At 38.0% G+C, this 24,399-nt stretch overlaps 1 protein-coding gene across 2 annotated transcripts in view; it reads left to right on the plus strand.

Annotated features, from left to right (window-relative positions):
- The first annotated feature begins 581 nt into the window (after nt 1–581).
- GLIS3 (GLIS family zinc finger 3) overlaps nt 582–24,399 on the plus strand; it is a 121,564-nt gene continuing 97,746 nt past the window's right edge. For both annotated transcript variants that reach the window (XM_066569683.1, XM_066569684.1), the window contains exons 1-2: nt 582–727; nt 5,163–6,279. In XM_066569683.1, coding sequence (XP_066425780.1) covers nt 597–727; nt 5,163–6,279 — 1,248 coding nt within the window. In that variant the 5' untranslated portion in view covers nt 582–596. The remainder of the gene's footprint in view (nt 728–5,162; nt 6,280–24,399) is intronic.

Raw genomic sequence — 24,399 nt, forward strand, 5'->3', positions numbered from 1 at the left:
GCCAGCACTGCAGTCTGCATGCATATCAGAGTCTCCTTGCTTTATGCATAGGTAGTGGTAGGAATGATGGAAGGGCTTGCAATGGATTGCAGCTGCAGGGTTTGGTAGGACTCAGGGCACGGTGCTCTTCTGGCAACCTCCTTGGGTTCTCCCTTCCTGTCTTCTTCATAGAGAGATGTCCTTCAGCTGAGGGCTTTTTACCTGGGGTGCTTATTCTGGTGTTTTTCCATCATGCCTGGTCTTTAGCATATGTACTTCAGCACATGTTTTACACATGCATAATCTATCAATTCCCCTGTAGAATATTGCTATTTATGTTTTGAGAAGTTCTCAAAATTCTTGTGTGGGTCCCCTGTTTTGTCCTCATCCGAAGATTCCCATTACTTTCTGGAGTTTGCAAAGTGATGTGATAAAAATGAGGGAGTTAGATGACAGAGTTCATGCGATGCTACAATGCGAGTTCTGTGCCTCATCATGGATTCATGAGAGAGAAATACTAACCTGCTTTGTTTATTTTAGGAAGTTTTGGTTATGGACACAAGGGCAAATCCATTGGAAAAGGCAGTGGCAACAATGCAATAGTCACCAGCAATCCCATGACAGTTCAACAACTGAGACCTCTTTCACCTTCAGCGAATCAGCTTTCAACAGCATGCAGCCAGATCAGCCCTAGCTTACACAGGTCTATGGATGCTTCCAGCCTGAGTGCCTCTCCATCAGATACAAGGTCCTCAATTACCTTTTTATATTTAATACTTTAAAAGGAGGGGGTTTTAATTCTGCTGTAATCGCAATGCAACATTTCTGGTTATTAAAATCAGAAAATCATTCTCTGTTATGCCATGGGAAATTGAATTCCCTGCAATTTAATTCAGATCAACTATAATCATGCTTCATGTTTGGGTCATTCAAATAATGGGTGAAATTTGGCCACACAAAATCTGTGTATGATAGGATTTTTTTATTAAATAAAGGCTGTTTTATAGTCACAAGCTAGATTTTTGTACTTGGTATAAGAAGTGTTATGGAGGATGGAAGCAAAAATAGTCCACACATTACATCTCCATAGTGCTAAGTGTGCTGTGTTAGTGTCTTTCAAATAACATCAAGGACAGACAAAAAAACCATAAATGCTCTGCACATGTTCCTCTCTCCTCATTAAATGCACTTGCTTTCAAATGGCTTGTTTACCATCTGATAATTAATCAGAACAAGTGTCCTTGAAAATTTGTTTTCCTAGTTCTGTTATGTAGGTAAAGAAAACAATGACCACTTCCTGTTGCCTTTTTATATCACTACCCCACAGATAAACATTTATTAATTAATTTTAAATGCTTAAATAAGTTAGAGATTATGAGTTTGAGTTTTGTCAGCAAACATTAATTAGAGGAAAACAGGTTTTTGAGAACCACCCTATAAGTACATTAGGCACATACCTGGATGTTAAAAATAGAGTGAGAAAATATTCCAGTGTATTATTTTGGAATCTACATTCCCCATTGCCTATTGAGTTGAAATGTAGTTTTTATTTACAAAAGACCATAAGAGTCTTTATTCTCAAAGCAGTTTACATTTACTGTGTTGCTTTATTACAAGCCAAGAGACATTCCTGAAATAATTGAAATTGGCACTTTGCAAATGGAATAAAACCTCCCTTTACTCTTAAGATAATTTTTAACATTTCTGTCACTTTAATTGTGAAGACTGAGCCCCCTGGGAAAATATAAAAAATTAATTATGTTTCCTATGTAGACATGTCAGCAAAAACCATTCAGTGCTAAGATGATGACAAATGACAAATCCAAATAGAGATGCCTTTCAGATCAAATAAAACTGATGCTAGAAAAATATAATTACATACATCCAATTGTTACATACTTAAGTTTTAGGTGTGCCTATGTGGTTCCAAACACTGAATGTGTGGTTGGATGTATCATGTCAGTACTGAGTTATACAGTTTTGATTTTATTTCAAATAAACATTTACTAAGGGCAAACTCAAGTTGAAACTCTGTCAGAATCAAGGCTATGGTGTCCCTAGAGTACCTTTTAATGATTTATCAATGAAGGTGTTATAAAATAAGTTTATCATACAAAGAATGTCAATTTCAGCAGTTTTTACCTCAATTTGTTTGATAGGGCAAAGCAAGTTTAAAGTCAGATTCTAACTCACACTGTCAAAACAGTGTGGCGTTTTTTTTCTTTGTGTTTTTTGGGGAGGTTGGTTATTTGTTGTTCAGTTTTGAGCTTTTTTGGGTTGTTTTGATTAAATTTCTTGAACTATGAACTGCTTTTGCCTAAGTGAAGTTGCCTGGTTCTTCCTGGGCAGAGCGCTTTCTCTAGATTTTATCTCTCAGGCACTATGAACTGTGTTCTGGCAGCTCAACCCAAACCAGATTATTTGTTGAATTTACCAAAGCTGAAGTGAATTTTCTTGATTTTTACTGATGGAAGAAAGAAATCAGTTGGCAAAATGAGAGTTTTGCTACACATAGCATCAGATTCTGGTGTACAGACCATGGGGGATAAAACCTTCCCCATATTTTTTGAGTTTCTGCAGACCTGTTTTGGAGTATTCAGTTGTGTTGCATCAAACCAGATGTGTATGATAGGACTTTTTTATTAGATAAAAGCTGTTACATAGTCACAAACTAGATTTTTGTACTCAGTATAGGAAGTGTTATGGAGGATGAAAGCAAAAATAGTCCACATGTTACATCCATGCCATTTGCTTTGATGCAAGTCAGAAAAAGAGCTGGGAAAGAGCAAAGTGTTCTTGGCTAGTAAATAGAAGACCATAAAAAGAGAGAAAAACATAGTTTTCCCTCTTCCATGTTTATGTTCAGGATTCTGATTATACTCTCACATTGTGGCCTCTGTACACAAAGGGAGAATACAACGTAATTGAAAAGTAATCTCTTGTGAATGTTAATGAAAGATCTGGTCCAAACTCAAGCCGGTTTGGTTTACAATAAGCAGATGCACCAATTAGTACCATCTGAGATTCTGGCACCCTGATAGATCTGGTCCCTCATTTTCATATTAGGTGTATTTATCTTCCTCCTATTAGAAAACTACTCAGTCACAGTGTTGGCTGAATTTTAAATAAATCTTCATTTTTTAGGGAGCCAGAATTTTTAGTATTTTCTGAATTTAGATGCTGAAGTGCTGCAGCTTTTTCAGATTAGCTGGCTCTTACTTATTGTATACTTGAAATTCTGGGCCAGCTTTTTATTTTTGTCCTATTATGATGAGACTTTTAAAAACCAGTTTTTCTTCAGATTCACCAATGGATATGCCCCTTTGTGTTAGGCATTAATAGCTTTTTGTATGACACTGGCCATACTATACATCTGCTTAAAACTCTTGTCAGTATAAAAATAGACTTTTATTAATGCACAATTTCTTTTTCTTTATTTATAGAAGAGAAAATAAAAATTTAAAGAAAAAAAAATTTAAAGAACACCCCTACCCTCTCCTTGTATTTTCTAGGTGTGAATGGTAGCATGGAGAAATCAAACCTTACTTACTTGTCTTGCTGTGTTGAAAACTGTGGATCTGTATTTGGGGTCACAACATACTAGCATGATTTAATTGCCCTATAATGGACTGTCCTTTAACAAAGCCTGTTGACAACAGCCCAAACCAACTTTTTCACAAACAGTCATCCCTTTAGATCTACATGGCACACAAGGCTGGCCTGATAGAGCAGTCTCATTCTTCTCATTTCTCCCAATGCAAATTGTAGTCAGCATGCTAATTGTGGTTTCTGTCTGTAGTCTGTTTTGCAAGTGCCGTTTAAACCCTCATGGAGTCACATAAGGTCCATGACAGTACCCTGCCCTGACATTGAATCAGAACAGGACGTTTCTTATTCTGACACAGCAGATCAACCATGCATTACAGAGCAAGTATCTTGCGCAAAGGGGCGTTTAACCGTCTCTCCCATTGGTCACCACAGCAAGGTTTGCTGCTCTTTTAAGCTACATTTTCCCTGTTTGTGAGCTATCTTACAGCACCTGCAAACTAATTCCTCTCTCTCTCAGGCTGTGCCAAGCTTCCCCTCCAGTGTCCTTGATCCGTCATTGAAATTCTGTGCTTCTTCAAAACTGTGTTGTTAAAATAATAAACCAAATAATTAATTCTCAAAACATAAGATGTAGAGGCTTCTGGGAGATTGTCAGGTTTATCTAGATACATAACCAGTTCTTTCTATTGTAAGAGCTCCTTAAAAATAGAAATTTATATACTGATAGCACCACTAGCTGGTAGGAAATCCAAATCTGCCTGGGTGTGAACTGGAAACAAAGAAATAAATCCCGTTAACCTTCAGCCAGCATTTACAGCTATGACTCAGGGCCCTTGATGCCCCTTTTATTTCCTTTTTATCCCTTTCTATAGAAAACAATACTTTTAAGAGCCTATATATTGAGGGTTTTCAAGCTATTCAAAGAATATTTGCGGGGTAAAGAAGTTCCATAATATCTCTCTGAAAAATGCTCGATAACAGCAAGATTACACTTTTGTGAAAAATTTTGATTGCTGACTTGGAGGCAGATACCTCTTTAAATCAAATCTAGAAAACCTCTTCAACCAGTTCTCCTACATTACTCATTTATTTTGTTTGTTTTGTAAAGCTAGATATTGTCTGTATTTGTAAACTAGATATATAAAACTTCTGTATGGAAGTATTTGTATGTATTACAATTGACAAAGTCATTGTAATACAGGTTGAATATCCATTCTCTTTGGATTAGCTTTCTTTCTGTTTTTTTCAAGCAAAAATAATAGATGACTTAAATCATTATGGGTTTCATAGAAGGCAGGAACATAATGCTTTGGCTTCAGAAGTCCACATCTATTTACACCACAACTGATGAAAAGACATGCAATAATTTCTGCAGTGGTGAATCAAGAATCTTTACAGTAACTTTCTTTAAAAATCTTGAAGTTTTAAAGTTGGCTTCCTAAGTGACCTTTTTACATGTATATTGCCTTTGTATAACTACTGGTACATTAACTGAGTGTGCTAAACTTGAGCACCTAGTATTAGGGAGAGCTTTTCTCACATGAAGCCTTTCCTTAATTTTAAGCATGTGTGTGAAGGTAAAAGATCTACTTCTGAATTGTCTAACTGCTTACTTTATTATACCTTTATTTCAGGTCACTTTTGTCATGTGAGACTCTGGCCTCTACAACATTAAGCTTGTCAGAACGTCACTCCCCTCTGAGTGTTGAACAAGAGTGGTCACATAGGTACAGGACACTTTCTTCTGTTCCTCCTGACCATGGTTTACAAAATGGCAGTGAGCTGGGGGACTTAATAAATTTTTTGCCTGAAGCATCTACATCCAGTGACTCATTACCATCCTACCTATATGGCATGGAAAATAAGAATTCTCCTTACTCCAGTCCTTGCCAGTCCTCAGTCTGGTGTCAATCAGCCCGCTCCAAAAAGAGAGCACTCTCAGTATCTCCTCTGTCTGACAGCATTGGGATCGAGTTCAATACAATCATTCGTACGTCCCCAACTTCTCTGGTGGCCTACATCAACAGCTCCAGGGCATCGCCAGCAAACGTCTCTCCACAGCCTGAGGTCTATGGACATTTTTTGGGAGTGAGAGGAAGGTGTATACCACAAAACTGCTCTGTTTCAACTGCCCAGAAAGGCTTCCACATGGCGAATGGCACTGTCACTTTTCCAGGATATGTTGAGAACGGGAGAGGTGAGTACCAGCGGATGCAGCAGCTGGAGCAAGCCAGCTTGCAGATGGTTGCCACAAATAACATGGTGATCCAGCAGGGTGTGCTGCCCATGGACAGCCAAGCAATGGGCGCCCTGAAAAACGAAGAGCTGGGTGACTTCTCGGGCCCTACTGTTGACATGCCTCTTTCAGCCCTGGTGCTGCCACCGCCTCCTCCTCAAGGGCCGCCCCCACCGTACCATGCTCACCAGCGCCGGCACCTGCACAGCCTCCCCAGCCACGTCCCCGCGCTGCAGGCAGTGTCTCCTGCCCCGGGCGCCCCGCTGGAGGAAGATGGAGAGCTGGAGGATTTCAATGGCAAGCATGGCTGTTGCTGGGTTGACTGTGGGAAGCTGTATGACCATCAGGAGGAGCTTGTGAGGCACATAGAGAAGATCCACATAGACCAGAGGAAGGGAGAAGACTTTACCTGCTTCTGGGCAGGGTGCCCTCGAAGGTTCAAGCCATTTAATGCCCGTTACAAACTGCTGATTCACATGAGAGTCCACTCAGGAGAGAAGCCGAACAAATGCACAGTGAGTCTGAGTTCTGTCTTAACAACGAAAGGCTCTCTATTACTTAAGAAAATAGAGTGAAGTTGTAATTTTGCCTTTGCTTCTCCCATTTAATGGTGCACTTCTTGAACTAGTCTGTGAGAATGAAATGACTAGTCTGTTCCATCTTCCCACCTAAACAGAAAGGAAAGGTGTTTTTTAATTTGGTACATACCAACAGATAGGATTAGATGAAAAAAAAAAAGTGTTTTCTACATTTATAAACTTTTATTGTAGACTGCAACAAGTAACATGGTAAACCTTCATAATGCAAAACTGAGGCACAGTCAGTACTTAGGTATTTGCATGAAGGATGCATGCAGGAAAAGTGCTGCAGAATAAATGTCACAATTTATCCTGAGAGATTCTAGCATCATGTGACACCTTTTTGACTTTAGGAATTTTCAAGACCTTGCATAATGTTACCACAAGAAACTGAGAAGAGTTGAGCATTTTTTTAAGGCAGTTGTTTGTTCTACTACAAAAAACCAAATCCACATACCTGTTTCTATTAGTACATTAGGAATAAATCCCATAATAATTTTTGTTTTCACAGATTCCAGCAGTAACCATCAACCCCTGATGTTGTATTTTTCTAGCAAGAAAGATTTCTTAGGGTCACTGCAAATCAGTCTAACACATAGGTAGTCACATGGGTTAATAATCTGGCTGTAATCAGTTTGTGCTTGGTCTCTAGTGCACCACCTATAATCTCTGTAATACAGATTCTTGAATTGCCTTACATATAGTCTGTATTTTGGATGACCATGAGCTTAACCTTACTAAGTGCTTATTTAGTGTTGTCAGACAGCAACCTCAGTTTTGAGTCTGCAGCATAAATTATGATGAAAAATAATTCGTTGGAATAACCGCTGATTAAAAAACATGTTTACATGTGGTGAAATTTAAATCAATGCTTGGAGTCTATATCAGTGTATGTGTTGTTGAATAATTTTTCAGCATGATGTAGATGTTTGCTTGTAAAGTTAAGAGAAAAAGTTTGTTTCTTTTATTTTTTCAAAGGGCTAATGTTCTGCAGGATAGAGTGGATATCTTTCCAGATTTCCATACTGCATTTAAAGAATCTAGTAGAGATTGTGTTGTCATGCTAGAAAGGCTTTTTATCCTTCCCTTTTGTCACACCAGAGCCTTAACGCAGGCTCTCTGCTTTCTGAATATTGTTAAATTCCATAATATTATTTTTCTTCTCTCCACATATATTGGATCAGGGTATACCATTAATTTCAGTTCTTCCTCAAGGATTTCTCATCACCTTTATGGGAAGAGAGAGAATGAGGAAAAAAAATTACTATGAGTCAAGAAAGTATTTTTTCAAGGGAATATCACATGTAATTAAAGATACGAAGACAGACATCAGTGGATGAGTAAGAACAGACAATAGGATGAAGAAAGAGGGTAGGAATGATGAAAGAGCAATGAAAAAGAGTAAATATCCAAGAACCCAAGGTCTTTATAATAGAAGAATTATGATGAAGGATCCTGTAATACTGGGGAAAACACTGTGCTGGTAACACACTAAACTCCCTGCTCTCCCTGTTCAGAAAGGGTGCTTACAATGACCTCCTGATTATAAAGCCTCCGTGAGGCACCCTTAGCTTTGAAGATCATTCACTGATGATAAATAATGTGTGAGTGGATAAGGTATTTCCTATGATAAAGTTTTTGAGATTACTAAGCCAAAACTAAAGTGCACACCAAGTCTTGCTGTGTCACCAAAATATAAGAGGTGTCTAGATCAATTTCTCGAAGAGTGATTGTTTTTTAAAGTGTGTTTAATATTACTGGACTGAAGCAAGCATTGCTGGATAGCTCCAAGAAGTTTGTGTATCAGAAGCAGTGCCCACATACTTACCTTTCTTTCATGCTGAGAATTATAATTAAATGTAGAAATACTGAGGGTGATATGATAACCTTCATAACATGAGTGCAAATCTGGAACGTACGTCCCCTTTCTTGGAATAAACAAGCAGAAACGGCATTCTTTAGCACAGTTTGAATGAAACAACTTGGTGCTTTATCCCTTTACCATTTCACAAATGGTGCGAATTTGGAAAAACGTATTTGGCTTTCTAATGTCCAGCAGCCATACTTTCTTGATATATTTAGAAAATTTACTTCAGACAAACATCATACCTTTCTCACCAAGAAGTGAAATTTGCAATCATATCCATGCCATGTAAGGTTTCAAACTGAGTGAGGTATTTGAGAGAACATTTTGGGCAAGATGATAATGAAGAATGACTTCCAAATTAATAAAAAAATTACACTAAAGAAATCTGAAAATTTTCACTAAACCTCTACGAATTTATGCTTTTAAGTACAAAATCAAAACAATCAAATTTATAATCTTTTTTGTCCATCTAGAGTCTTTCTATAATTTACTTTCTGGTTCTAGCTGTAGCATGCCTGTTTCTCTGAAATTACTGAAACTAATAGGCTCTATGTCCACTGTATTTTGCAGTCTAGTAAGAGGAAGTCCAGTATACCAAACAGGAAAAGGGAAAAAAAGTGGCAAGAATACAACTGTTACATTAATGAACCAGATTTACTGTAAAGAATGTGACAGAAGTAGTAAGCCATGGGGAAGAGCCATCTTAATGTAATCTATCAAGATATCCTGTAATCAAAGGCAGGTGGTTGCACCTGTCATTGTACTGCCATCACACTCTAATCTTTGTGTAAGCATTGCACGTGTTGATGGTTCAAGAACAACAGTTTGCAAGACACAATGTTCTCATTGAGCATAAATTGCAATGGGTCCTGAGCAATATACTTGTCATGTCAATATATTTACTTGTCAGTGTTGTTTATCTCTGTACTGCTGAGCATTGAAGGTGTATTGTTACACATTCTGCTGTGCATCCCCAAGGACTGCTGTGATATACAGTGATCTTTACATCAGCAAGATTCATGAGTTTCGGTAATATTTAAGGTGAAGGTTACTTCTATGTTGTATTGTAATAATAGTAGAGATAACATGAAATTAGATACCCAACTTCATAAACTGAACTTTGTAACATAGTTTTATTCTTCTGTGTTATTGTTTTGTGCCAATGAAATCACGTACTTCAGAATAGACTTGCAGAACAGCTAGGATTTCAATACTTTATATGTTTATCCTTAAAACCAGAACCATGCTTATAGTTAAAATCAGAGTCAAGTGACCTCAGCATTTGTTTTGCCACATCTGAGTTAATATGTATTTATCTATGTAACAAAAATTTAGGGCAATTTTAAACTAAAGCTGCAAGTGATATTTTACTGTTTAGTTCCTGCTTGTTCTGGATGAGCTGTCTTCTTTGAGTCTGGAAGATAAAAGTGTTGAAGGGTAAATAGTAATCAAATATCAGCACATAAAAACATGTGACAATCAGGATAATCAGATCCGAACTTAAAGAATTTGTTTGGAATAACAAGTCTTTAAATAGTTGTAAAAATGCATTGGGCTCCCTTACTGATCATTAAACATCTTGCATGTTCTATTCTAACTTACATCACCTGGGAAGCATTCTTCTTTTCAGTGACCTGGTTTAGTGACTAAAAAAATTATTAATAACATAATAATAATAATAATAATAATAATAATAATAATAATAATAATAATAATAAGAAGAAGAAGAAGAAGAAGAAGAAGAAGAAGAAGAAGAATTTAGTGTCTGCTCCTAAGCTTCTTCATATAAAGTAGATATAGCATGTTCTAATGTGTTGTATTTATCTATTAATCTGTGCATTAGCTTGTACTTTGTCAGAATAAGTCAAAAAAGAAAAAATATGAAGAAAAGTTCATATTGAAGTGCAAGTAGTAAGTACAACAGTAGCTGAGATATAATCTGTAACATTTGATAGCAGTTATTTCACATTGGCATTTGAGGCTTCCACAGATTTTGTTTCAATTAGGAAAAGGCTGAATTCCCATTTAGCTGTTGAAACCTCAGAGCAGCAGTTGGCAAATGCTGACCTTTGTTCTCTTTGTCTCTACCTGTGAGCTAATTTTCTACTCAGGTTCCCTTCTTTTATAGTGAACATTTTTACTTTTTAAGTTCAGCTTCAATAAGAGCTATTTAATTAGTCTTATTGTCCTGCTATGCAAACATTAAACTTAACACACTCATTCTGATGTAAGCAGCAACAGCATGATGTTAGAGATAAGTTCAAAGCTCACATTTCACAGCTTTATTCAGATGCGCTAAGAATGCTTCCCCTTTTGAGTCTGTTGCTTTTCACTCTTGTTGCTTTCTGTAAACGCTGAGCTATGCTACAGCCTAATGCCTTTAGTATTGATAGTACTACATGACCACATTTTTTAGTGCAGCTATTTGATGTCATATAAACCAATAAAATTGCTAGTATTCCTGTCAGATTTGAAGCAACATCCATTTAACATTTGCTAAATAACCGAAATTATCCCACAACACGTCTGCAAATAATGTAAAAGAGAATGTATGTGAAAAAAAGAACATTAAGCTTAAAATACTTTTTTAATGCTTTTTTTTATGAGACACAAGCAAACTTCCTTGGGTGAGCATGAGTGCTTGGATGGATGTGTATATGTGTTCTGTTTGAAGAACATGTCCTTGGAAAATGTGGAAATTTTGATTAAAACCAGAAATGCATTGTGTAAAAATGATTGGGATTTTTTTTCTATCTTTAGGCCTTAGCATTGTGTCTTCATACGGTATCTTGTATATGGCATGTGCAAATATTTTGATTACAGTATATGCCATGTTTCTTGATAAGACCATATCACATCCTATATTGCACTGAACTCTTGATAAAATAGAAACTATAAAAAAATTTGAATTCGTTTTTCCTTATATGCTTGCAGAAGACCTTTTCACTATGCTAAAGTAGCATTTGAGCACTTTGTCTTAAACAATGTCACAAGAATGGTAATTCAATTGCTGAGTCAATTTGCTGAAAATTAGAAAGAGCTAAATTTACATTTGCCTGTTGCTGATTCTTTCCCTAACTCAGTAAACAAACTGAAACAGAAAGAGCACAGAAAAAGCAGAGACGTATGATTAATTAGACTATATCATGGTGTATGGATACAGAAAGTTGGGCTTTAGCTGTCTGTTATAAAGCTAAGCCTCTCTCTAGCTCTCCCAAGTTTAGTATTGCACTAATAGTGCAATATTAGTGATCTTCTTCTGGTCATGGTTATGATGTCTTAGCTGTTTAAAGAAAAAGTAAATTATGAATTCTGGGTGTGCCTCTCCAAACAGCTCAAGCTCATGTGATCACATCAGATGGCAGCTAGTCCAAACTAATGAGTTTTGCTTCTCGGCACTTGTACTAATGGCCTTTCAGTATTGTCCTTTCAGTAGGAAATATATACTGTGTTCATAGTTCAAAATGTAATGATAGGTGCTTTTTCTTTGGCTGCTGAAGATGCACAACTTGCACTTGAGTCCAGTGGGGACAAGAGAGCTTCTGGTACTCAGGGTACTGAGCCTCAAGAGCAGAACATCTCTTTAAGCAATCAAAAATTGCAGAGCAAGCTCCTTTCTACATGTAAATGATGACAGTGAAAAATGGTAGCCAGAGAGCCCGTGTTTTAGGTTTCAGAATAAAATGTTTATGAAACATCTAACTACTTTTTTTTTTCTTTTAATTAATAATTGATTTTGATGTTAAGTATTTGAATCAGCTTTTTTTTTTGCCTTTTGACTTATAGAATTGAAAAATTTAAAACAGAACTTGAATGAAATTTTCCAAACCGACATATTTTTAGTTTCATTGTAATCCAGAATATGAATGTGAAGTATCCCAAAATAAAAACGAACATTCCTGATTGCAGAAACACTTATGTTTGTATGGAAGGGTTTCTAATTTATTACCTCTCTGTTTGTGGATAGGCACAAAACCACATTTTATTTATTTTTATTTTCCTGGAGCATAATTTTAATGAAATATAATTTAGATATTTTTCATTGCTGCACCAAACTATAAATAAATGGTAAACTTAAAAAAATGAAGAACTCTTAAATTTCATATACATCAAGTAAGGAATCCTAAAACATAATTTACATCTACCAAAATTTCAGCTACAAGAAATTTGGAGGGTGTTTTGGTGTTGGGTTTTTTGGTTGGTTGGATTTGGGTTCACATTTTGCGTTTTCGTTTGTTTTTTAAACTTAGGTTTTAAACTAGAAAATTAGTTGAATTCAAAGCTGAGAGGGGTGGGGGGAAGGAGGCTAGCATTACTGTTGATGGTTTGGAGCATCTTTGTGTGAAGATTGGATTACTCTCCAAGTCATGAAATCTTTATAGGTAACTTCTGCTCTTTCCTACTAATTTTCTTTTGCCTTTCCAACATCCCTGTTTGGTTGGTGACTGGACCTCTATCAGAAACAGAGTCAGTAAACTTTGAAACTTTCCATTTAGTGATAGAAAAGGCTAACAATATCTGACAGGAAAACAGAAAATGCAAGTTATGATACGGTTACAATAGCAACAGACAGGGGTCTTTCCTAAAAAACATGATTCTGTTTTAAAGCAAGGAAGAGGGAAGTAGAGGGAGCTAGTTAATAGATTGTGCCATCCATTGCAATGTTACTCCTTCAGAAAGGAAATACAGCTTTACTTAAAAGTAAACACACTGTCAGCTTTATTCAGGTGATTGACACTGATTTCCTGAGGATTAGGGGTTTAATTAACGCTTCTGGTGTTCGGTGGAAAACTTCCCAGACATCTAAGTCTTATGGTATATCTGTGAACATAGGCTTTAAATACAAGTGCTGAGCATTAAGCTGCACAGAACAATTATTGGATTACTTGTACGAGCAGTTAGGAAATGGAAAAATGCCAAATAGCTTTTTCACTAAGTATGTTCAGTGCACTACATATGTTCAAGTAGGTTGAAAGCCAAACGCAAATGTATGCTGAAGCGTTTGTACATCCTGAGGCACTCTTTGACATTTTTTCATTATTCAGATTTAGTATAAGATACTGTTACTGGCTTAATTCTTGAAGGACTCAAGGGAAGGGACTGGTTCTGTATTAATGGCTAAGTTGCAAAGCAACAGTCTTATAGACTTCAGTGAGATTTGTCCAGGCAGAATCATGCTCAGTTCAGTGATTCCACTCATTTCTATGTCGTGTCTTGAACCACAGAGCCATTTAGGTGGGCCTTTAAGATCACAGAGTCCAGCTGTTTACCCAGCACTTGGGAGACCAGAACAACCCTCCTTCATTACAGCATCCTTTTGGAAATTGTAGAGAGCAATGACTGCAGCCTCATCCCTCCCGCAGCCACAGGAGCTGACGTGTGCTGGCCAGCCGCTCCCAGAGTGGCCCGAGGAGACCAAGAATTCCGCTACTCCCAGGTTCTTCGCAAGAACCCCGGGTAGCGGTGCCGTCTGTGGCATGGGTGGCGCAGGTGAGAGCGGGACTACGAAGTTGTGAGGCGAAGGAAGGAGAGAGCGGACACTCGTACGGGTGCCACGGCGCTTCATCGCCCCAGGCGGCACCAGTGACGGTGCCAGGGAAGGACCGTTCAGGGAGGCACCGATAAAGGGGATGGGCGTGACAGGAGGAGGATAAACGAAGCCTGGGGAGGAGCAAGGGACACAACTGAGCCAATAAGGATTGCATAGGGGAGGGAAAAGGCTCAGGAGGCAAATCATATCTTAAGTAAGGGATAACTGACATAGAAGGTTCTCGAAACAAAAGGGGGGTGGTTTACAATGATGGACAGGGAACCTGGGCAGCACCAGGAGGGAGGAGATAAACTTATAAGGACATAAAGGGAAGGACTAGGGGATCGGTTACCTTGACAGACAGGCCACTGGTGGGAAAACAAGGGACAAACAACTCAGGGACAAACCATTGTGAGGGAGGAACATGGGGGGAACCACGGATCAAACCATAATCTCAATTTATAAAAAATAACCAACTTTACAACAAAACCTGTATAAAACACACAATGCTACAAATGATGTCTCTCCTGAATCTCAAGCACAGTAATCCAAACACTGAGAAGACAAAATTCATCTTGATTCACTCTGATCCTTGAAGCAATTCTCTCTTACTGCATTATAGTCCCAATTAGCTTAGGTGGCATTTAGCAGATGCTAAAATCTTGTTTCCTTTTACAGATACCTACTTGCAGGGTAGGTTTCCAGAGAACTTGGACTGAATAAGGATTAAGCACTGTTCTGGACACGATTGTAGTATCTGATCTCCCTGTAAGTGGTTGAAACAGGCACCTTGAACAAGGATGATACCACATACAGCCAGTGCATCGGAGTGCTCTGTTACAGAAACATGGTTGCTGTTCATCTTAGGCTAACAGGGTTTGAATAACTGTTGAACAAACTTTTCTGAACAGGGTGCATGGAAACAGGGTGGCCTTTTTAGAGCTAGTCACTGTGAAGATTCCGTCTGTGTCAGTGTAGAGTGCTGGACTACTTAAGAAAAGCAAATTCAGAAAGGAGCTAGTGAGGATGCTGTTGTGTCTAGAACTGTAGTGGTCTGTTGTAGCATTAGGGTTTGCTAAATGTTTTTATAGCCACCTGGTGATTGTTTTCTGATAGCACTCAGAATGTTTATTTTTCCTGTCAATTAAAGACTGTTTCAATTTAGGGTTGACATTTTCTTACCGTTGTTTTTACGGATATACAGCAAATTTATTCCATGAGTATTCAGCTCTTGAGAATTAACACTCACAATTGCAGAGTTCAAGGTCACAAGTGAATCATTTTAGAGAAATGTCACTGTGGTAAGAAATTTTTTTATGTGTTGTTTGTTCATGAAATGTTGAAATGTAATCTTACTCAGCTGTCCATGAAACAATGTGCTTGATAAATAGAGTAGTTGTAAATAATTTCCCACTATCTCTTTTTCTCTTTTTGAATGCTTTCTGTTGGTCATCAACTGGCACAAGCTCAAGTCAAAATCACAGCATGCCTTTATGTTTATTCTCGGTATAATTCTATCAATATGTTAAAACAAAATTAACATTCTTTTGCTCTTTACTGTATTCTTTACTGTTAAACATTTGCAGAATTGCCTCCAAGGTTAATCAGATGTTAACATCAAGCAATACCACTTTTCTTCAAGGTCTGCTGTACTGTCAATGGATGTCTTTTCCTAATAACATTCAAATTTCTGTTTTAAGAAGTTGCAGCTATGCAAACAAGCTTATCTGGGCCAACAATAAAAAATAATTTATTTTAATTAGGAGTTATCACATAACAGAAAAAGACAAGGCTGCTTTTGTTCTATGAAAAGCCTGCTTTGCCTGCTTGCAAAAATGCATGGATTTCTTTCCAATGGCTTTACATAATTGGTATGACAAAGGTTCAGTCCTGTGATCCCTAAAGTTTCCAAATGATTCAGACATACTTGTCCAACTTTGTTTTATGTATTTGATGGTAATCTGTAAGTTGGTAGATGGCATGAACATGAGGTCTGCTTTGTTTGTTTAAAGGAGTGGGATAAGCATAAACTGAATTAGAGAATATTTATGTTGAGACTGCTGAAATTATTGAGACCACATTTTAAAAATGAGCCACTGTTGAGAAACAAGGTTGCTCAGCTCTGACTGTGTCACAAGGACTCTTGAGTTTTCGATGACTCGATAAATGTGGTCTGAATCCATTATGTAAATTAACAATGTGAGCTGCTAAGTTGTGCTGCTGATTTTGTGCCTGCACCAGTGAAGCAGGTCCAGTGTCACATAAGTTGTCAAGGAGACATACAGACTGAGCAAATACTGTAGGAATCATTATAATTGATAGCCCTGTGAGCACGGTAACTGAAAATATGCAATACCTCCCCAATCAAACTCAGGCTATTAAGGTTAGTTAAATGAATCTCTGTGAAGCCTGGGTTGGGGAATGTGGCATTTCACTGAATCAGTGGAGAGTTTGGCTCCAAATTAAAAGCAAGCTGTTTGAAGGATTGTTGACCTGCTTTAATTGTGGGAAGGTTCTCAAAAGTCTATGATGCAAATTTGTGAGAGATGACATTTTCTCCAAAGGCAGATGTTCGCTGGTTCTAGTTCTGATTGTTACAGTAGCTGAAACACCACTTAATGCAACACTCATCTTGAATACTAAGTCTGAATCATCACACATCTTGAAAAATGGTGATGGCCTCTTTGGACATTTATCTCCCATCATCCTTCAACTATCTACAGTGAAAACTTTTAGATAGTATTTGTAAGGCTTAGAAAACAGAAGAAATAAACTTATCATAGCAGGTTCTGTTTACTAACTTCAGTTCTTATACTTCTATCATCATAATAGTAGTGGAGTACCTTATTTTGTTCCTTTAGGAAAGGAGAGATGGGTCACTGAATCCATCAACATGGCTTTTGCAGCTGAATTAAGGTTAAAAAGTTAACATTGTGTTATTTTATATTGTATTTTGCTGGTGTGATAGATCCTCTGTTACCATCAGGCAAAAATGCTATCAGCAAGGAAGTGGTATGTCTGGACACTCTTTGAACCTGAGGGAGATAGAGAAGGCTAAAGTGACCTGAATAAGGAGAATTGTATGATGCTTATGTGGAGGAGGACAGTGATCATCCAGCCCTTGAACACTTACATGGCTGTGAAGTTCTGATACAATTTTATGTCTAAGATATTAGGAATATTTAAAGAGGAATGAAAGATAGAAATGAACTGCTTTGGTAAGGGTAAATGAGAACTTATTCCAGTGAAAATACAATCTTTATAAAGGAAGGAGAGTGAGACAAAATAGTGCTCTATTTCTATTCCCAGTTGACGAAAACGCTAGTAGGTTATCCATCTCTCTGGCATTACCTTGAGATAATGTTTCTTTCTTTAATAGTGTGTATGTGATATAACTGAGAAGCATGAAGCCTTTAGTGGCTCAGAGAATGCAAAACAAGCTTGCAGCAGGATGAGGCAGCTGCATGTTTCAGAGGAAATGGTGGAGTCATGTCTTGGGTATGAATACAGAGAGCATGTCTAGAAGTGTAGGGATGTTGAATATTTTTGCAACAGACTGCTTGTGGCAGAGGCTGGAAACATGCTGTGATGTGTTCTCTTAGATAACCTGCTGCTTGCATGTGGTTTTTCTCCTGCTACTTGTTTCTCCAGAGGATGAGAGGAAGGACATGGTTGAGTAGTTTGACATGTTGTCACAAGGAAGAGGAGAAAATTAGGCTACCAGGCTTTACCTCATGTGTGATGAAGACAAAACACGAATTTGAGGCATTTGTGTTTTATGCATACTTGAAATTTGCATTATTTTTCTCAAATTTTAACCCTTATAGACAAGATTCAGTCACTTTTGTACTAGTTAAAAAGATTTTCAGTCCTTGTACAATTCTGTGTAGAGGAAGCAGGCCACAACGCTAATCCTGGATATGTGGTATTTGGATCTATTCTGGCATGTATCTAGCAAGCTCAGAGTTTAGGAAGAGTCAGCTCAGTTCTGCCTTTTTAAGACTGATAGGTACAATGTTAGTGATCCTGACAGCCTACCTCCGTGTACGGATAAGCCATAAAAACAACATCATCTTTAAAATGGTGGAGGAAATCAAAACACAGTTATTTTGTTTTACCTCTAGAGTGACTCTAGGGAAGATACAAGCAAAATTCTGTTGATGCTTTAGAATCTGACTCATTGCTGTGCATTTGGTAAAGATGCTGTGTATTCCATCAGTTTTCATTCCTACTGAAAGACTTTTTTTTTAAAAAGCAAGCATACCCAAACCCTACTTTTAAAAATCCCTTTGTGTGGAAAGAGAGGGCTGAATTAAATAGCTTGAACACTCTAATTTTCGTATGCTACTTGGGGTTCTTTGCATTAACTTACACAGTATTTTGGTTTCCTTGGCCAGTAGGTTTCCCAGAAACTGAACAGTGCAGGTGCAGTAACTTCATTTCTGAAGTTAAATATGTTGGCAAAATGCAATTTCTCTAAATAAAATGGGGACCTAGTTTGCTGACAGGTAGCCTTTTCTTTTAAAGTTGATTAAAATCTTTACAAAGAAAAATGTTTTTAATTGAGTCACAGAGAAATAATTATCCATTCTATACATTCACAGTAGTTTAAATTTTTCAAGGTCATGATCCCATAAAACATTATGTCATTGCTGTCACACTCTCCACTCCAGTCACCACTTCAAAAACAAATGTAGAGGAAGAAAATAATTTAAATGTATTATTTTATTTAAAGTTGCACAGGAAGTTGTGCAGTATTCAACCAGATTAGAAAAGGCACATATATTTTGGGAAAGCTAAAATACTAAATGGAGCACATGTGTCCCTGTTAAGGAGCAGGCACATTTATTAATTAATTCTTTATCTTCCTTTAGTATCTTCATCTAGATCTGCCTGCAGGGTAAGATAAAGTGCTCTGTTCTGAGGTTCTGTCTTCTGGTTGTGATCATACAGGTCTGCTAGCAACTTTTGGTCATTCAAACTTGTTGATATGAAAACCTGAAGAGCAACTTCTTAATTTAGGGAAAGTATTATAGTTTTCTTCATTTGCTGATAGCATTATGTGCAAGATTTTGTTGTGTGAGAGGGTGATCTAATCTACAGTTATGGGCATTCAGTTTCAAATGATTGTATTCCCTGAGCTTTGCATGTTCCTGGCCCCTGCAAAGCCATGGTAAATCATAGTTTCTGAACACTTAGTCTGTTACAGCTCCTGAGTTCACAAATACATTTTATTTCCCTTTTGGAATTTATTTCCCTTTTGCTGTTTGTATACATATAATACACAATAATTAATAGTTAGTAATTTGTGAAGTGTTTAGTACCTTTTTGCTTTTCAAGTGTACCTATTAACTGTGTAAGAGAAGGAACTGTCAGATTTGTATAACATCCTCTGTGGGACTCAGTAAGCCTGGTCTCTAAAATACTTGTAGTTCACAGAATCACAGAACTGGTCAGGTTGGAAGGAACCTCAATGGGTTGTATGCTCAAGCAGGGTCATCCCAGAGCACATGGCACAGGACTGTGTCCAGACATTCTTGAATATTCCCCCATGAGGGAGACTCCACAGCCTCTCTGGGCAATCTGTTCCAGTGCTCAGTCACCTGCACAGTAAAGAAGTTCTTCATGTTCAGAAGAACTGTGCATCAGTTTCTGCCCATTAGTCTATCCTCTTGACACTCTCCCTTCAAATACATAAAGACATTAATGAGATCTTCTATCATCCATCTCTTCTCAAGGCTAAACAGGCCCAGCTACCCCAGTCTTTCCTTGTAAGAGATGCTCCAGTCCCTTAATTATCTTCATTCCCCTCCACTAGATCTGCTCCAGGAGCCCCATGTCTTCCCTGGGCTGAGGAGCCCAGGACTGGGCACAGCACTCCAGGTAAGGCTTCACTAGGGCTGAGCAGAGGGAAAGGATCACCTCCCCATACCTGCTGTCAGTGCTCTTCCTAATGCCCCCCATTGGCCTTCTTGGCCACAAGGACACTGCTGGCTCATGGACAGTGTGTTGTCCACCAGGACATTCAGGTCTTTCTCCACAGAGCTGCTCCCCAGCAGATCAACTCCCAGCCTCTGCTGGGTTATTCCCATGTACAGGACCCTGCACTTGTCTTTGTTGAATTTCAGACAGCTGTTCTCTGCCCATGTCTCCAACCTGTTGAGGTCCCTCTGAAGGGCTGCACAGTCCCCTGAGGCCCGCTGCTCCCAGCTTTGTGTCATGAGTGAACTCAATGAGGATGCGTCTCTCCCTTTATTGAAGTTATTAATGGAACTGGACCAATTTTGAACCTTGGGAGACACCTCTAGAGACAGACCTCCTAACAGACACTGTGACACTCATTATGACTCTCTGGGATCTGCTGTTCAGCCAGTTTTCAATCCACCTCACTGTCCACTCATCTAGTTCACACTTCCTGAGTTTATCTTTGAGGATGTTGTGAGAGACAGTGTTGAAATACTTGCTAAAGTTGAGGTAGGCAATATCCACTGCTCTTCCTTCAGCCCTCCATATACTTGTTTCATTGTGGAGGCAAGCAGGTTGGTCACTGTCAGGGTTTTGCAAAACCACTAGTGACCTTTGCTGTGAAGACTGGAATGACGTTAGCTTTCTTCCAGTCCTCAGGCACCTCTCCTGATTTCTACAACCTTTCAAAGGTTGTGAGCAGCCCCACAATGGTGTCTGCCAGCTCTCTCAGCATTCATGGATGCATTGCATTAGGGCCGATGGACTTGTGGGTATCCACTTTACCTAGGTGATCTCTAACCCAGTTGTCTTTGACCAGGAGAAATTTTTCCTTGCAAAATTCCTTGCCCTGGTTTCCTGGGCCAGAGATTCCTAAGAGCTGGTCTTGCTAGTGAACACAGTTGCAAAGAAGTTGCGCATCATTTTTGACTCATGTATGTGATTAGCTGCATATTTTGGTGAGAAAAATTTTGAAGTGTATTATAACTGATAGAGAAAAGCAATTGTTGAAAACTGGGAGTACATTTTCCTAGTGAATTGTGGCCTGGAATCACTCAAATTTATACATTGGTCCTTATGGTGAAAAAACCTGAACCTTAGAATAAATCAAGTGTTTGGTCATGCATAAGAACTTTTTGACTGATGTGTGAAAACAGAGGGAAGAGTAGGGAAGCAGCAAAGAGCTTGATCACTTTCCTTATATCAAAGATACCCAGGGCATTTTTATTGTGTTTTCTGTGGGGCATTGAGCATTTGAAGCATTGAGCGCAGAGAAATGCCCCTCCTACTGTCCTTGAAGCTGGCCTCTTAGGAAAAATATCATTATCAAGTGGAACAATTTACTGGCTATATTCAGGAGGTCAGGTGGATTTTGTCATACCATTGTTTCATTATTTTAGGGAAATTAATGAGATGCATCCTGATAAGCCTCCAGGTGTATGGTGCATGGCCCATACACCTATATCCCAGGGTATGCATCTTAGGAAATGTGAAGTTTTTACTCACTGGTTTTCCCTGAGTCAAGAGATAGTTGCAAATTGAATTCTTATGTAAAGAAACTGTTCAAAACATGTTTTTGTTAGTTTTGCTTCATATTGTGTATATAAACAGACATTTTGATTTTTGAGAATTCCATTTTTCTGAAAGCCTCATTTTTGCTTGTTATAAATATCTCTTCATAAAATATCTCTTGTGTAAAACATGCTGGCTCCCTTTACTACCTGTTAGAACAGCAAACTAAGTATCTCAGTCTTGGCTACTTGACAAGTGTATGATCTTCATGGCTTGTGGTAATAAAAATATGATAGCCTTACTGTGGATGCCCTTTGGTTTAAGTGGTGCTGTATCAGAATACCCACATGTTAAGGAGAATCACAAGTTTCTTTCCTATCTGTTATGAGGAATTATACTATCTGACGTGCATGACAGAGCATGAATTAGATTGCTAGAGGTATATTGCAAAGTAACAGAAGTTTGAGCCATTACAAAATAGTTAAGTTACAAGACTAAGCCTTTCATAGGTAATGGATTTCTTTTGAGAAATTTGGGTGATTCAGAAATATTTGAACAGAAATCAATCAGAAGTATCACCACACCCTGTAAAAATAGCTAAAGCTGATTCTGCTATGGCTGTAAGCAAGAGTCTTATCTGGCTAAACTTGTATCAAAATTCCAGCTGGTAGTGGGAACTGTATATTTTAAATGAAGCCAAGTAACAAAACAGCATATGCTGTCCTGTCATTTGACTTTTTCTAATAAATATGGCTGTTATTGCGTAACATACTTAGGTTTTTATACTAATTCTGGAGTATCTGCTTAACAGCTCTTCATTTATTAAGATATTAGGCATATATTTTCCCTTAATTGAACACCTGTCATCAACAATATAATAGCACTCTGAAACATGGGTACGCTTAGCATTTCTGTAAACACTGTCAAATGTTTTTAAAATGCCTTTTTAAGTCAGTTGTAAATAGAAGAAAATACCTCTATGTTTCAAGGGCTGATAACCTCTCAAAGAGAGATGAAAACAGATTTCTCACTTCAAGCAGGAGACCATTGATGGGAATGACAGCAAAATGCATGATCAAGTTTTCCTCACCTGCAGTGTAGAACAGGAGCTACAAGGCTTGGCTGACTCTGGATTAGTATTGATTGCTGACTTTTTTTAAAGGCATGTCTGCATTGTGTTTTGTCTGTTGAAATAAGCACTATTAAAGACCTTAGTTTGCAGTCAGTAATCTCCTAAAATAATTTATTTGCCTGATCCTGTTGCCAGATGCACTATCCAAGTAGAACCACCACTTTTTGTGGTGGCTAAAGAGACTTAGGTGATAAAGCAGTTTGTTACGTTTCTCTGCTTTAAAGTACGTTTATCTTGCTCATGGAAAATGTTAGTATTTTCTCCTTTGTTTGAACTGTACCTCTATGTTTTCAGTAATTGTTGTCTGTGACTTAGATCTCATTAGGATTATGCCAAGGTCACTGAATGGCATGTCAGCCTAATTACAGCGGCTTTCAAGCTGAACAGTTCTGACTCACAAACAGGAATTCACAGTTAGGTAAATGAACAATCTGAAATCTCCCAGCCATATGCCATACAATGCATACCTACATGCAGTAAGATGCTGAGTGAAGACTGTATTCCTTGGCTCCAGAGAACAGCAGATAAATTTAAAAAGTCCTTGACTTGAAATGGGACTGAGCACCCCAAGGGTGGGCTGTAAATTGCAGATTTTAGCTGCCTTATTTTAAACAGGTTAAAAACGAACAGTTTGTTTCCCTTATGTTATCTCAGCTGGAAAGTCTTTCAGCAGCAGTGGTGTGAGATGTGTGGTTCCCTAAAGGAAGGGCATCTGCTAGCAACAGAGTGACTTGTTCATTGCAAATAGTGAACTATTAAATAGTTCTAAGCTCATCACAGGGAAAAAAAATAAAGACCATGTATCAGGTTAAAAGTCCAGTTCTTAAAAAAAGGCATAAGCAGCCTGTACTCATTTGCCCCAGAAGTTTCCACATGTTGAAAACCATATTATTGATGAAAACCTTCTTATAATTATGTCAGAGTATGTGTCATTGAATATGTTTTTGCACTAAAATCTAATATATTTCTGCAGCTGAATGATTCATGAGAATTCTGTTTGCAATGAGATGCAGTTCCCGTTGTTAGTGTTTTGTGCTCTATGTTTTACCAAACTGACATCCACATACCTTATAAATCTGACTGCCATATGCTTATAAAATATAATTGGCTTTATTTTGTACTTCAAAGGTCATTGCTGTGGTGCCTATCTACAAAGATATCAGATGCATCGAATAAAAAATGTCAGACTACAGAGGAAAGCAGAATACAGCAAGAAATAGAATCTTCTTTCATGCATTCCCAAGTAGATACATCAATAACTTTTATCATTTTGCTTCTAGTCAGTGTTTATTCCGATTAGATAAGATTAACTCAGGTGTTTTTGAGTACAGGTGTGACAAGACAAAAGTGCATTTTACAGTTAAAAAAATAAAATTGTAGTGTACCTTTCATGTTATCCCTAAAGTTAAAATAACTGAAGTGTCTGAGAAATTTCTGTAGATAATAGGTATGGTCAGTTCTAATGGCCAGACCTAGGCAATAATCAAGGGTAGAGTTGCATGCTACCATCAAGTAAATTATGGTCCAGATCAAAGAGGCCAAGAAATTCACTCATTCAAAAACCTTATCAAGAGCATCTGGCATCCATTGGCTCAAAGCAGCAGTCAGAAGAACCTGGGCAAAAAATTTAGATTTGGGCTAGACTGGAAACCTAAGCAGTCCATGAGTAAATGGTTAAAAAGCAGTAGCTATAACAGAGAACTAAAGACTAGTGATTTTTATCAGAATACTGGGGCAAGATTTAAGATTGAGCAGTCAGTGAGGATCTCTGCTGTATCCTAGGGGGAGTAACCTGGTTGTTCTGGGCTACTCTGTCAGCTTCACGGTCTTGCCTTTCAGGTCCTGGAGTACTAATTTATGGAAGCACAGAAGTGGCCAAGTGCATCTTGGTTATTTTATTTACTCTGAACTGTTTCTAAATCAACTGTTCCTGATCAAAGAAGAACAATTGACATGTGTAATTGGTTGCCTGTCTGGGACAGATAATGTCCTGAAAGGGAAAAGAACTTCTTGAGAGGCTCTTAAGTTTTGTGGCAAAATATAGCTTCCACC

Source organism: Molothrus aeneus, chromosome Z, assembly GCF_037042795.1.
Source record: "Molothrus aeneus isolate 106 chromosome Z, BPBGC_Maene_1.0, whole genome shotgun sequence".
NCBI lineage: Eukaryota > Metazoa > Chordata > Aves > Passeriformes > Icteridae > Molothrus > Molothrus aeneus.